Source organism: Budorcas taxicolor, chromosome 5, assembly GCF_023091745.1.
Source record: "Budorcas taxicolor isolate Tak-1 chromosome 5, Takin1.1, whole genome shotgun sequence".
Classification (NCBI taxonomy): Eukaryota; Metazoa; Chordata; class Mammalia; order Artiodactyla; family Bovidae; genus Budorcas; species Budorcas taxicolor.
The window spans coordinates 86,137,819-86,152,071 of NC_068914.1; the positions used below are offsets into that span (position 1 = coordinate 86,137,819).

Consider the following 14,253-nt stretch of genomic DNA (forward strand, 5'->3'; position numbering starts at 1 on the left):
GTTGGAAACAAAGCCGATACTTTACAAATGAGAGATTCTAATATAGTATTTATGGAAATCTTATGTAATATTGAAATTAGTAAACATAAATAACTTTCCAATGTTGAATAATTCTTTTACAAAAGCGTTGAAACATTGTTTTTTACTCTTGAAGAGAAAAAACATTCCTTTGAATTAATATAAGCACCAACAAAAAATTTTTCTCCAAATTAGAAAAATTTTTTATCTAAAAATTAATGCCAGAATTTTTAACAACAGTATAATATTTAAGATAAGTAGCTAAGGAAATCTTATAATTAGGCTATAATACATATTGAATATTATTTAGTATTATTTTCTGTCTTAAATTCTTGGAAGAGAATATTTTTACAAAACATATAACTGTAACTAAATTTTAAAATAAATGTAACAAAGAATTGTCAACTAAAAAATACAGTCACAACCTGAAAGTAGACACTTATTTTATTTGGTGGGAATGTTTAGGACTCTGAGCCTTGGAGACAGCATCTCAGAAACTCGGAGAAAAGTGCTCCAAGAGGGCAAGAGGGGAAGTCAGGCTATATACAAGTGCAACAGAGGGAGCAGACAGTTTGAACATCAAGGATCAGTATCAAGGTAAGGAATTGGGCATTCTATGTATGGGAAGATGCAAGTCTCTGGAATCACTGAATTCATTCCTTTCATATGCACCTCAGCTACCTGGGGCCAATCCTGTTTCCTTGTTCATTTTGCTTCTTGCATTCCCCCAGCTCCTCAGCAATCACCATGGGGAGTGGCAGCATCCACTAGATCCCAGTTTTGGGAGCCTTCATTCACATTTGGAGGTCAGAAAATGCTGATGACTGTGACATCTCTTGTTTATTAACATGGCAGGAGATATTTTCATTTCACAGAAGTAATAAACATTTTTAATCCATAAACAGCAGCATTTCATAATATAATAATCAGCATAAGAGTAATAGTAAATTTACATATATATTATTTTCTAAAAAATTTTAAGACTACTAAAGGTATTGAAAATACCTATGGGAAATTAAAGCATAAATCAGTAATACTAAAAAATAAATACACCTTCTGAATACTTTCATCTAGTTGCTTAGCTACAAAAATATTCTCATTCTTTATTATGTTAGTGAGATTCTAAACATTAAAACAAATGCAAAATCTCAGGTTAAGGTTTTAGAATATTAGTTGTTTCTGAGGATTTCCTGCCCTCCAGTGGTATCTGCCTTAACATTTTCATTGTACCTTTCAACATTACAAAAAGAAGACACCTCATTTCTACATTTACATTTTGAAATTATATCACATTGTATGGCAGCATCTAATTTTTCCTCCATTGTAAGTTCATTCTCTGTTTGTACCCATGCATCGCACCTTGCAACCTGTAGAATGCAGTTATTACTGGTTTTGCTTTCCAATATGTGTGCTGAATTACACTGAGACTCTGGGAACTGATGTATATTATTATTCACTGAGAACTGGTTAAAATTCTCATTTTTTTTATGAAATTTGGCATTGTTATTAATAACCTTATCACATGGATATTTTTCCATGTTTTCTAAATAAAAATTATTAGTTGTTTCTTTGGTTTTGATGGATCTCCTATTTGAATCTTCAGTTTGATCTTCATCTTCTGATGGCTAAAAGAAATTAGTAATTTTGATGTAAATAATGCTTACATTAAAAAAAAATTATTCAATCACTTCAAAGGAGACATTCTTAAAATTTACATTATAGAAACTTTAAAAAAAAGAAAAGACTTTAATAGGTGGCAAATCAACCTAGATTTTTTTTTTAAATCAAGGTTATAGATTTTAAAATAGCATGACATAGTATTAAGAATCCTTATATTAAAGGGCTTCCCTAGTAGTTCAGCTGGTAAAGAATCTGACTGCAATGTAGGAGACCTGGGTTCGATTCTTGGGTTGGGAAGATCCCCTGGAGAAGGGATAGGCTACCACTCTAGTATTCTTGGGCTTTCCTGGAGTCTCAGCTGGTAAAGAATCTACCTGCAACGTGGGAGACCTGGGTTCAATCAGGTGGGAAAATCAGGTTGCAGAATTAAGACCTGGGTTCAATCAATGTGGGAAAAGGGATAGACTACCCACTCTAGTATTCTTGGGCTTCTGTGGTAGCTCAGCTGGTAAAGAATCCACCTGCAATGTGGGAGACCTGGGTTCAATCCCTGGCTTGGGAAGATTCCCCGGAGAAGGTAACACTACCCACTCCAGTATACTGGCCTGGAGTCCATGGGGTTGCAAACAGTCAGACACAACTGAACAACTTTCACTTTTTCACTTATATTAAAGATGGAAAAACACTAAAAAGAGAAGACTTTTTTTTTTCTCTTATTAGTCCTCATAATCATAGGTGACATCCTACCTTTTCACAGAGATGAAATGATATAGAACATATACTCTTCAACTACTTTAAGAGTAGAGTAGAACTTTGAATTAAAAAGCTAACACATACAATTTAGTATTCACTCCTTGACTGTTTAAGTCAAAAAATATCTATATTGTATCTTTCATGGACTCAGTCTCAAGAAGACTTATTAAGAATAGCATCAGCTAACAGAAAAATACACAAAAGAAAAGTTAAATAGTACTAAATATAACAATCACTAGATAAAAAGTCAAATGTTAAGAATTTTTAATAGGCCTAGATTCAATTTAGTAACTTTAATTTTTCAACTTCAACAAAAATCTGTCTTAATTACTAAACAAAATACTCTTTTTAATAAAAAAATCCTATATAAAATATTATTTTAGCTAAAAATATAAAGCAAAGTTAACATTAAAAAACCTAAAATGAAATATAAGCCTTAGCTTATTGGCACTAAAATAGGAAAAGTAAGCCCAATAAATAATATTAAAACTGACAGGGCACAAATTAGAGAAAATAAAGATCAATGCACTTATTCAAGAAATAAATATTGAGTTAGCATCTGCAATGGGAGTGGAGCAGACATGATTGCTGCCCTCTACATCACACACCTCAACAGAAGAATGTTGGATCCCATCAAAAAAAGATACCCCACATCTAGGGGCAAAGGAGAAGCCACAGCAAGATGGTAGGAGGGGCAAAATCACATTTAGAATCACACCCCTTACCCACCAGAGATGTCAGAGGGCTCAAACAAACTTTGTGCACACCAGGACCCAGAGACACCACAGAGACTGAGCCAAAACTGTGTTTGAGTGTCTCCTGCAGGGGTCAGCAGTAGACTGTTGGAGGTGCAGGGGCTCTGGGTGCAGCAGACCTGGGTATGGCATAAGCCCTCTTGGGGAGGTCACCATTAACCCCACCATAGATCCATCAGAACTTACAGGGGATTGGGAAACACAGTCTTGGAGGGCACAAACAAAAGCTTGTGCACACCAGGACCCAGGAGAAAGGAGCAGTGACTCCACAAGAGACTGACCCAGATTTGGTCATGAGTGTCCAGGAGCCTCCAGTGGAGGCAGGAGTCAGTGGTGGCCTAGCTGCAGGGTTGGAGGCACTGAGTGCAGCAGTTTCTGCATGGGACCTTTTGAAGGAGGTCTCCATTATCCACCATAGTTTGGCCTCAGGTCAAGCAACAGGGAGGGAACACAGCCCCACCCATGAACAGAAAATTGAATTAAAGATTTACTGAGCATAGCCCACCCTTCAGAACAAGACACAGTTTCCCTCTCAGTCAGTCTCTCCCATCAGGAAGCCTCCATAAGTCTCTTATCCTTCTCCATCAGAGGCAGTGCAGTGCAGTTCAGTCGCTCAGACGTGTCCGACTCTTTGTGACCCCATGAATCACAGCATGCCAGGCCTCCCGGTCCATCACCAACTCCCAGAGTCCATTCAGACTCAGGTCCATTGAGGTGGTGATGCCATCCAGCCATCTCATCCTCTGTCATCCCCTTCTCCTCCTGCCCCCAATCCCTCCCAGCATCAGACTCTTTTCCAATGAGTCAACTCTTCGCATCAAGTAGCCAAACTACTGGAGTTTCAGCTTTAGCATCATTCCTTCCAAAGAAATCCCAAGGATGATCTCCTTCAGAATGGACTGGTTGGATATCCTTGCAGTCCAAGGGACTCGCAAGAGTCTTCTCCAACACCACAGTTCAAAAGCATTAATTCTTTGGCACTCAGCTTTCTTCACAGTCCAACTCTCACATCCATACACGACCACTGGAAAAACCATAGCCTTGACTAGACGGACTTTTGTTGGCAAAGTAATGTCTCTGCTCTTGAATATGCTATTAAGGTTGGTCATAACTTTTCTTCCAAGGAGTAAGCATCTTTTAATTTCATGGCTGCAGTCACCATCTGCAGTGATTTTGGAGCCCCCCCAAATAAAGTCTGACACTGTTTCCACTGTTTGCCCATCTATTTCCCATGAAGTGATGGGACCAGATGCCATAATCTTCGTTTTCTGAATGTTGAGCTTTAAGCCAACTTTTTCACTCTCCTCTTTCACTTTTATCAAGAGGCTCTTTAGCTCTTCTTTGCTTTCTGCCATAAGGATGGTATCATCTGCATATCTGACGTTATTGATATTTCTCCCGGCAATCATGATTCTAGCTTGTGTTTCTTCCAGTCCTGCATTTCTCATGATGTACTCTGCATATAAGTTAAATAAGCAGGGTGACAATATACAGCCTTGACGCACTCCTTTTCCTATTTGGAACCAGTCTGTTGTTCCATGTCCCATTCTAACTGTTGCTTCCTGACCTGCATATAGGTTTCTCAAGAGGCAGGTCAGATGGTCTGGTATTCCCATCTCTTTCAGAATTTTCCACAGTTTGTTGTGATCCACACAGTCAAAGGCTTTGGCATAGTCAATAAAACAGAAGTAGATGTTTTTCTGGAACTCTCTTGCTTTTTTGATGATCCAGCGGATGTTGGCAATTTGATCTCTGGTTCCTCTGCCTTTTCTAAAACCAGCTTGAACATCTGGAAATTCACAGTTCATGTATTGCTGAAGCCTGGCTTGGAGAATTTTGAGCATTCCTTTACTAGCATGTGAGATGAGTGCAATTGTGTGGTAGTTTGAGCATTCTTTGGCATTGCCTTTCTTTGGGATTGGAATGAAAACTGACCTTTTCCAGTCCTGTGGCTGCTGCTGAGTTTTCCAAATTTGCTGGCATATTGAGTGCAGACTGAAAACAACAATCACAGAAAACTAATCAATCTGATCACATGGACTGCAGCCTTGTTTAGCTCAGTGAAACTATGAGCCATGCTGTGTAGGGTCACCCAAGACAGACAGGGCATTGTGGAGAGTTCTGACACAACATGGTCCACTGGAGAACCGAATTCCAAACCACTTCAGTATTCTTGCCTTGACCCCATGAATAGTATGAAAAGGCCAAAAGATAGGAAACTCCCCCAGTTGATAGGTGCTGAGTATGCTACTGGAGATCAGTGGACAAATAACTCTAGAAAGAATGAAGAGACAAAGCCAAAACAAAAACAACACCAGTTGTGGATGTGACTGGTGATGGAAGTAAGTCCGATGTTATAAAGAGCAATATTGCATAGGAACCTGGAATGTTAGATCAATGAATCAAGGCAAATTAGGAGTGGTTAAACAAGAAATTGCAAGAGTGAACATTGAGATTTTAGTAATCAGCGAACTAAAATGGACTGGAATGGGTGAATTTAACTCAGATGACCATTATATCTACTACTGTGGGCAAGAATCTTTCAGAAGAAATCAAGTAGCCATCACAGTCAACAAAAGAGTCTGAAATGCAGTACTTGGATGTAGTCTCAAAAACGACAGAATGATCTGTTCGTTTTCAAGGCAAATCATTCAAAATCACATTAATCCAAGTCTATGCCCTTGAAATTAAAACACGCTTACTCCTTGGAAGGAAAGTTATGACCAAATTAGATGGCGTATTAAAAAGCAGAGATATTACTTTGCCAACAAGGTCTGTCTAGTCAAGGCTATGGTTTTTCCAGTGGTCATGTATGGATGTGAGAGCTGGACTGTGAAGAAAGCTGAGCACCGAAGAATTGATGCTTTTGAACTGTGGCATTGGAGAAGCCTCTTGAAAGTCCCTTGGACTGCAAGGAGATCCAACCAGTCCATTCTAAAGGAGACCAATCCTGGGTGTTCATTGGAAGGACTGATGCTGAGGCTGAAACTCCAGTACTTTGGCCACCTCATGTGAAGAGTTGACTCATTGGAAAAGACACTGATGCTGGGAGGGATTGGGGACAGGAGAAGGGGACGACAGAGGATGAGATGGCTGGATGACATCACTGACTTGATGCACATGAGTTTGGGTGAACTTCAGGAGTTGGTGATGGACAGGGAGGCCTGGAGTGCTGTGATTCATGGGGTCACAAAGACTCAGACATGACTGAGCGACTGAATTGAACTGAACTGAACTGATGCCCTAACAAGTAATGCTGAAGAAGTTGAAGTTGAACAGTTCTATGAAGACCTACAAGACCTTCCAGAACTGACACCCCAAAAGATGTCCTTTTCATTATATGGGACTGGATTGCAAAAGTATGAAGGCCAGAGATACCTGGAGTAAGAGGCACATTTGTCCTGAAGTACAAAACGAAGCAGGGAAAAGAGAATGAAATGGTCATAGCAAACACCCTCTTCCAACAACACAAAAGACGACTCTACACACGGACATCACTAGATGGTCATTACTGAAATCAGAGTGATTATATTCTTTGCAGTCAAAGATGGAGAAGCTCTATACAGTCAGCAAAAACAAGACAGGGAGCTGACTATGGCTCAGATAATGAACTACTTATTGCAAAATTAAGATTTAAATTGAAGAAAGTAGGGAAAAGCACTAGACCATTCAGGTATGACCTAAATAAAATCCCTTCAATTATACAGTGGACGTGACAAATAGATTCAAGGGATTAGATTTGATAGACTGCCTGAAGAACTATGGATGAAGGTTTGTGACATTGTACAGGAGGCAGTGATCAAGACCATCCCCATGAGAAAGAAATGCAAAAAAGCAAATGGTTGTCTGAGGAGCTAAGAAAAGAAGAGATGGGAAAGGAAAAGTAGAAAAGGAAAGATATACCCATTTGAAAGCAGAGTTGCAAAGAATAGCAAGGAGAAATAAGAAAGGCTTCCTCATTGATCAATGCAAAGAAATAGAGGAAAACAAGAGAATGGGAAAGATTAGAGATCTCTTCAAGAAAATTAGAGATACCTAGTGAACATTTCATGCAGAGATGGGCACAAAAAAGGACAGAAATGGTATGGACCTAAGAGAAGCAGAAGATATTAAGAAGACATAGCAAGAAGGCACAGAAGAACTATACAAAAAAGATCTTCATGACCCAGATAACCACCATGGAGTTCTTTTGGCAAAACTCTGTTAGACTTTGACCTGCTTCATTTTGTACTCCAAGGCCAAACTTGTCTGTACCTCCAAGTAGCTCTTTACTTCCTACTTTTGTATTCTAGTCCCCTATGATGAAAAGGACATTTCGTGTGTGTGTGTGTGTGTGTGTGAGTTCTAGAAGAATAGCAAGGAGAGATAAGAAAGCCTTCCTAAGTCCTCAGTGTAAAGAAATAGAGGAAAATAATAGAATGGGAATAGAGATCTCTTCAAGAAAATTAGAGATACTAAGGGAACATTTCCTGCAAAGATGGGCACAATAAAGGACAGAAATGGTATGGACCTAACATAAACAGAAGCTGTTAAGAAAAGGTGGCAAGAATACACAGAAGAACTATACAAAAATGATCTGAATGACGCAGCTAACCATGACGGTTTGATCACTCACCTAGAGCTCCACATCCTGGAATGTGAAGTCAAGTGGGCCAGAGGAAGCATCACTATGAACAAAGCTAGTGGAGGTGATGGAATTCCAGTGGAGCTATTTAAAGTCCTAAAAGATGATGCTGTGAAAGTGCTGCATGCAATATGTCAGCAAATTTGGAAAACTCAGCAGTGGCCACAGGACTGGAAAAGGTCAGTTTTCATTCCAATCCCAAGGAAAGGCAATGCCAAAGAATGCTTAAACTACCACAGAACTGTACTCATATCACATGCTAGCAAAGTAATGCTCAAAATTCTCCAAGCCAGGCTTCAGCAATACATGAACTGTGAACTTCCAGATGTTCAAGCTGGTTTTAGAAAAGGCAGAGGAACCAGAGTCAATTGCCAACATCTGTTGGATCATCAAAAAAGCAAGAGAGTTCCAGAAAAACATCTACTTCTGTTTTATTGACTATGCCAAAGCCTTTGACTGTGTGGATCACAACAAACTGTGGAAAATTCTGAAAGAGATGGGAATACCAGACCATCTGACCTGCCTCCTGAGAAATCTGTATGCAGGTCAAGAGGCAACAGTTAGAACTGGACATGGAACAACAGACTGGCTCCAAATCAGGAAAGGAGTATGTCAAGGCTATACACTGTCACACTGCTTATTTAACTTATATGCAGAATACATCATGTGAAATGCTGGGTTGGGTGAAGCACAAGCTGGAATCAAGAAATATCAATAACTGGGAGAAATATCAATAACCTCAGATATGCAGATGACACCACCCTTATGGCAGAAAGCAAAGAAGAGCTAAAGAGCCTCTTGACGAAAGTCAAAGAGGTAAGCAGAAAAAGTTGGCTTAAAACTCAACATTCAGACAACTAAGATCATGCATCCAGTCCCATCACTTCACGGCAAATAGATGCGGAAACAGTGGAAACACTGAGAGACTTTTCTTGGGCTCCATAATCACTGCAGATGGTGACTGCCGCCATGAAATTAAAAGATGCTTGCTCCTTTGAAGAAAAGCTATGACCAACCTAGACAGAATATTAAAAAGCAGAGACATTATTTTGCCGGCAAAAGTCTGTCTAGTCAAAGCTAAGGTTTTTCCATTAGTCATGTATGGATGTGAGACTTGGACTATAAAGAAAGCTGAGTGCTGAAGAACTGATGTTTTTGAACTGTGGTGTTATTGGAGAAGACTCCTGAGGGTCCCCTGGACTGAAAGGAGATCTAACCAATCCATCGTAAAGGAAATAAGTCTTTAATCCCACTGGAAGGATTGATGCTGAAGCTGAAACTCCAATCCTTTGGCCACCTGATGCGAAGAACTGACTTACTGGAAAAGACCCTGATGCCGGGAAAGAATGAAGGCAGGAGGAGAATGGGATGACAGAGGATGAAATGGTTGGTTGGCATCACCGACTTGATGGACATGAGTTTGAGTAAGCTCTGGGAGTTGGTGATAGACAGGGAAACGGGTATGCTTCAGTCCATGGGGTTACAAAGAGTTGGACACTGCTGAGCAACTGAACTATCTGACAGCACACACTCTTATATGTGGAAAGGATGTTCATCACACAATTACAAGTTGAAAAAACATTATGAAGAGCAAGTATGAAGTATTTTAAGAACATATCTAAGGGGTCTTATTTAGATTGAAAAGTCAAGGAGGGGCTTCAAAAGCACTGACATGTTTAAGCTGATGCCTAACAGAATATATCAATATAAATGTCCTGAAGCAGAAAAGAGACCAGTCAGCTAAGGAAGTCGCATGTCAATGTGTGGTGAGAGAGGAACACTAGAAGTTGGAAATGCAGGCAGAAGCTATATCACACACGGCCTGAGGCCACTGTAAGTAGTTTAGATTCTAAAGCAAAAGAGGAAACCACTGAATAATCAAACACAGGAATAACATCATTCAGTTTAAGCTTTCAAAAGATCATAATGATTGCTAACTGGAAAAACAGTAGGGCAAGAGGAGAAGTAGATCTCTTGAGCAACAACCATAATAATTTAAGAACAAGATGATGAAACCTTAGACTAGTGTAATGACACTTGGTAGGTGAAAGAAGTAGATAAATATGCAATTTATTTTGCAGGTAGAATTGACTGGATAAAGTGATGAAATGAATATGGTTAGGAAGGCAGGTGAGACTGAGATGCCAAACTAAAGTCTCTGGCAACAACTGCGTGGGTAGAAAACTACCCACTCAGTTCAGTTCAGTCGCTCAGGCGTGTCCCACTACTGATCTACTACTATGAGAACTATCAGGAAAACTGATATAAGGAGATTAGGGGGTGTTCAGCCTTTCATGAAATATCTAAGAAGATATCCAATAAGAAATTGGATACTTAATTAAGGATCTCAGCTGAATTCATAAAATTGAGAATTATCATCAACCAGGCAATAGTATAAAAAGTCACTGGAATATATAACATCATCTAGAATTTGGAGTGTAGGTTAAGAGAAGAGAAGGGTCCTGAAGCAAACCCTAAATTACAATTCATATACAGGGAAAGGTGGAAGAGAAGTGGGCAAAGCCATAAAGTGGCATACAGAGAGGTATGAAGGAAACGAAGATAGTGTGCATCACAAAAGCAAAGAGAAGAAAATGTTTCAAGAAAAGGAAATAATTATTTCTATTAATATGGCTAGAAATTCTTGTAAAATAAAAACTGAAAACTGCCCGATGAATTTGGCACCATTAGAGGTCACTAGTGTCCTTCCTTGGCAAGAGCAGTTTGGATAGCAAGCTAGAGACAAAAGGTAGATGAAAAGAAGGAAAAATTAATGGAGAACTCCATTTAAACATGTGATTTGTGAGAAATCCACTCAGAATATGATGCAACTCCAATTATTCAGATTATAGTTCCCACTCAGCACTAAACATGTCACTCCCATTATTCAGATTATATTTTATAGTTTTCTTTATATAAGCCTTGAGACTTTCTCTTTGTATGTATTATTGGTTGTTTAAGATTTTCAATTATTGTGAATGGGTTCTTCTAAAAACTCTTTTAAAAGAAACACACATTTACTATACATATATGTATATACACACACACACATCTTAATATGACTGCATTTTGTAAATAACAATGAACATGTTATAAACATGAATGTATGATGCTTCATAAAGGTAAATGAATGATGCTCACATTTTAATTTACATTCTTAATATTTTCACATTTACATTTATTTTCACTATTATCTCAACTTTTTTTCACAATGAAAAGGTAAACTATAAGAAATACAAATTATTCTAAATTAGTACAGCATATGTTAACAAGCAAAAAAAGAACATAACTTACCATCTCTGAACTAGAACTGAAACAACTACTATCCGTTGGCCTTGGAGAGTAACTGGAAGACTGACTACTCTGTGAAGAATCAAGATCTGAAAAAAAGATTTAATTTTCCAAGTTTATTAAGGTACCATATATTTGCTAATTTCTGAAGACAAGTATGTATTAATATATACATAGGCAGAAAATAGCTGTTGGTAAATAAGTTCAGTTAACATACTATGGAACAGTTTAAAAGTTAAAATTTTGGATATGTGGCAGCTTGCATTTGACAGGGTATTTTGAATTTACTCTCCATGTATCTGCCTTCCAATGCAAGACATGTGGGTTCTATCATTGAGTCAGGAAGATCCTCTAGAGAAGGAAATGACAACCCATTCCAGTATTCTTGTTTGGGACATCCTATGGATAAAGGAACCTGGTGGGCTATAGTCCATGGGGTCGCAAGAGAGTTGGACATGACTTAGTGACTAAAACAACAACAATAACAACAAAACGTGTATTTACAAGTAAACAAGGGGAGGAAACATAAGGGAAGAAACGAGAACAGAGAAATTGAACTTTTTTTTTTCCAATATAATGAACCTTTATGAACAAACAAAATGTCAGTCCACAGGAAGAAGGATAAGCCAAGGTACCAGACATTTGCTAATTTAGTAAATGAAACTTCATCATACAACTAAAATGATATTTAACCTATGATTTCATAACTGTAGAATTTTAAAGCTATTTGTGAATTCAAAATTAATATAAAAATATATCTTTTGACATTTGATGACTGTAACACTTTATTTTTTAAAAAACTGTATTTCAAAAATTAAAGCACCCGGTATGTTATTCATTATCTGCTTAATATGTTCTCTTATGATTCCAAGAAAAGTTTAAAAATGGGCCTTATAAGTAGGTCATGACTCCCTAGAACACATAAATACAATACTACATATAGATGAGCAGTAGGTTCAACCATTCCTCTTCTTGCTTGTAAAAGTGATTTTGCTATTTAAAAAAAGCAAAAGGTATTGGAATGTGGTGCAACAACATAAATAAATCACATGCCCTCCTATATACAGCAGACCATGACTACTATTCATACCTCAGATTGGATTTGGCGCCTTCTGTAACAGAACCTGTCGGTCAGCTGAGGTAGAGAGAACTTAGGTAAATTCAGTTACCCTCAGTTCATCATTCTAGAAGGAATGTATATCCTCACAAAGTTCCTCTTAACAGTGGAAAGCAGAGAGCAGAACAGTAGGATTTTACTAACAACATGAACTAAGGCTATTCCCCCACAATAAGGTCCATTCAATTCATAAGTACAGTAAACCCACAGTTATTAGTAGAGAAGATAAATGTCTATTAAATGAATGTAGATTAAAATGTAAATTCAAGACTTGAGTTATTAAGGCACTGTAATAGTTTTTAGGAATACATGGCCATAATGCTCAAAGGACTCAGCATTTTGAGATGAAGAAAAATACAGTTTTCAAAAATAGTCACTTTTTGATTGGGTCGTTCATTTTTCTGGAGTTGAGCTGCATAAGTTGCTTATATATTTTTGAGATTAGTTGTTTGTCAGTTGCTTCATTTGCTATTGTTTTCTCCCATTCAGAAGGAGGTCTTTTCACCTTACTTATAGTTTCCTTTGTTGTGCAGAAGCTTTTAATTTTAATTAGATCCCATTTGTTTATGTTTGCTTTTATTTCCAGTATTCTGGGAGGTGGATCATAGAGGATCCTGCTGTGATTTATGTCGGAGAGTGTTTTGCCTATGTTCTCCTCTAGGAGTTAATGAGGTACCACTTCACACCAGTCAGAATGGCTGCGATCCAAAAGTCTGCAAGCAATAAATGCTGGAGAGGATGTGCAGAAAAGGGAACCCTCTTACACTGTTGGTGGGAATGCAAATTAGTACAGCCACTATGGAGAACAGTGGGGAGATTCCTTAAAAAACTGCAAACAGAACTCCCTTATGACCCAGCAATCCCACTGCTGGGCATACACACTGAGGAAACCAGAATTGAAAGAGACACATGTACCCCAATGTTCATTGCAGCACTGTTTATAATAGCCAGGACATGGAAACAACCTAGATGTCCATCAGCAGATGAATGGATAAGAAAGCTGTGGTACATATACACAATGGAGTATTACTCAGCCATTAAAAGGAATAAATTTGAATCCATTCTAATGAGATGGATGAAACTGGAGCCGATATACAGAGTGAAGTAAGCCAGAAAGAAAAACACCAATATAGTATACTGACACATATATATGGAATTTAGAAAGATGGTAATGATGACCCTGTATGCAAGACAGCAAAAGAGACACAGATGTATAGAACGGACTTTTGGACTGTGAGGGAGAGGGAGAGGGTGGGATGATTTGGGAGAATGGCATTGAAACATGTATACTATCATGTAAGAAACGAAGCACCAGTCTATGTTCGATACAAGATACAGGATGCTTGGGGCTGGTGTACGGGGATGATCCAGAGAGATGATATGGGGTGGGAGGTGGGAGGGGGATTCAGGATTGGGAGCTCGTATACACCCATGGTAGATTCATGTCAATGTATGGCAAAACCAATACAGTATTGTAAAGTAAAATAAAGTAAAAATAAAATTTAAAATAAAAAATAAAAATAAAAATAGTCACAAAGTTAGGTGCAACAATAAAAGTGATAGAAGATACAAAAGCAGTAGAGACCTAAGTGTGATGAGTTCTAGGGAAAGAGATTTGGTGAATAGTAATAAAGAAAGCACAAGATAAAGAATAGGTTTTATAAGATGAATAAGCAAGTTCCCAAAAGACAAAATGTAAAATATTATATGTGATGGGGGACAAGAAAGTGTAGAAGTGCACTTCAATACTAAGGAAATTTTAGACTGTCTACCAAGGCATCTAATTGGGGATTATTTAAACAAGGGTAAAATGTATGAAAACATAGATCATTGGGAGATTAACTCAACAACCAAGTTATGAGGCGATGAAGATCTGCAATAAAACAGTGAGATTTGGTTGAAGAGGCAAGTGGTCCAAATTTCAAGACAGTTTTCAAATACCCTCAATTTTTATTATAAACTTAAAAAAATTCTGGCAATCTGATAGAACATTAATTCCAAAATGTGAGAAAGATTACACATGCACATACACACACATATATTATATAGGCCAATCTCACCAACAGCATCAATGC

The 14,253-nt window shown here is 38.0% G+C and overlaps 1 protein-coding gene across 1 annotated transcript in view; it reads right to left on the reverse strand.

Moving 5' to 3' along the window:
• Nucleotides 1-1,187: 1,187 nt before the first annotated feature.
• Nucleotides 1,188-14,253, reverse strand: part of C5H12orf40 (chromosome 5 C12orf40 homolog) — a 93,404-nt gene continuing 80,338 nt past the window's right edge. The window contains exons 13-14 of the mRNA XM_052640566.1: nt 11,065-11,150; nt 1,188-1,643 (exon numbers count right to left, since the gene is read on the reverse strand). Of these exons, the coding sequence (XP_052496526.1) occupies nt 1,188-1,643; nt 11,065-11,150 (542 nt within the window). The remainder of the gene's footprint in view (nt 1,644-11,064; nt 11,151-14,253) is intronic.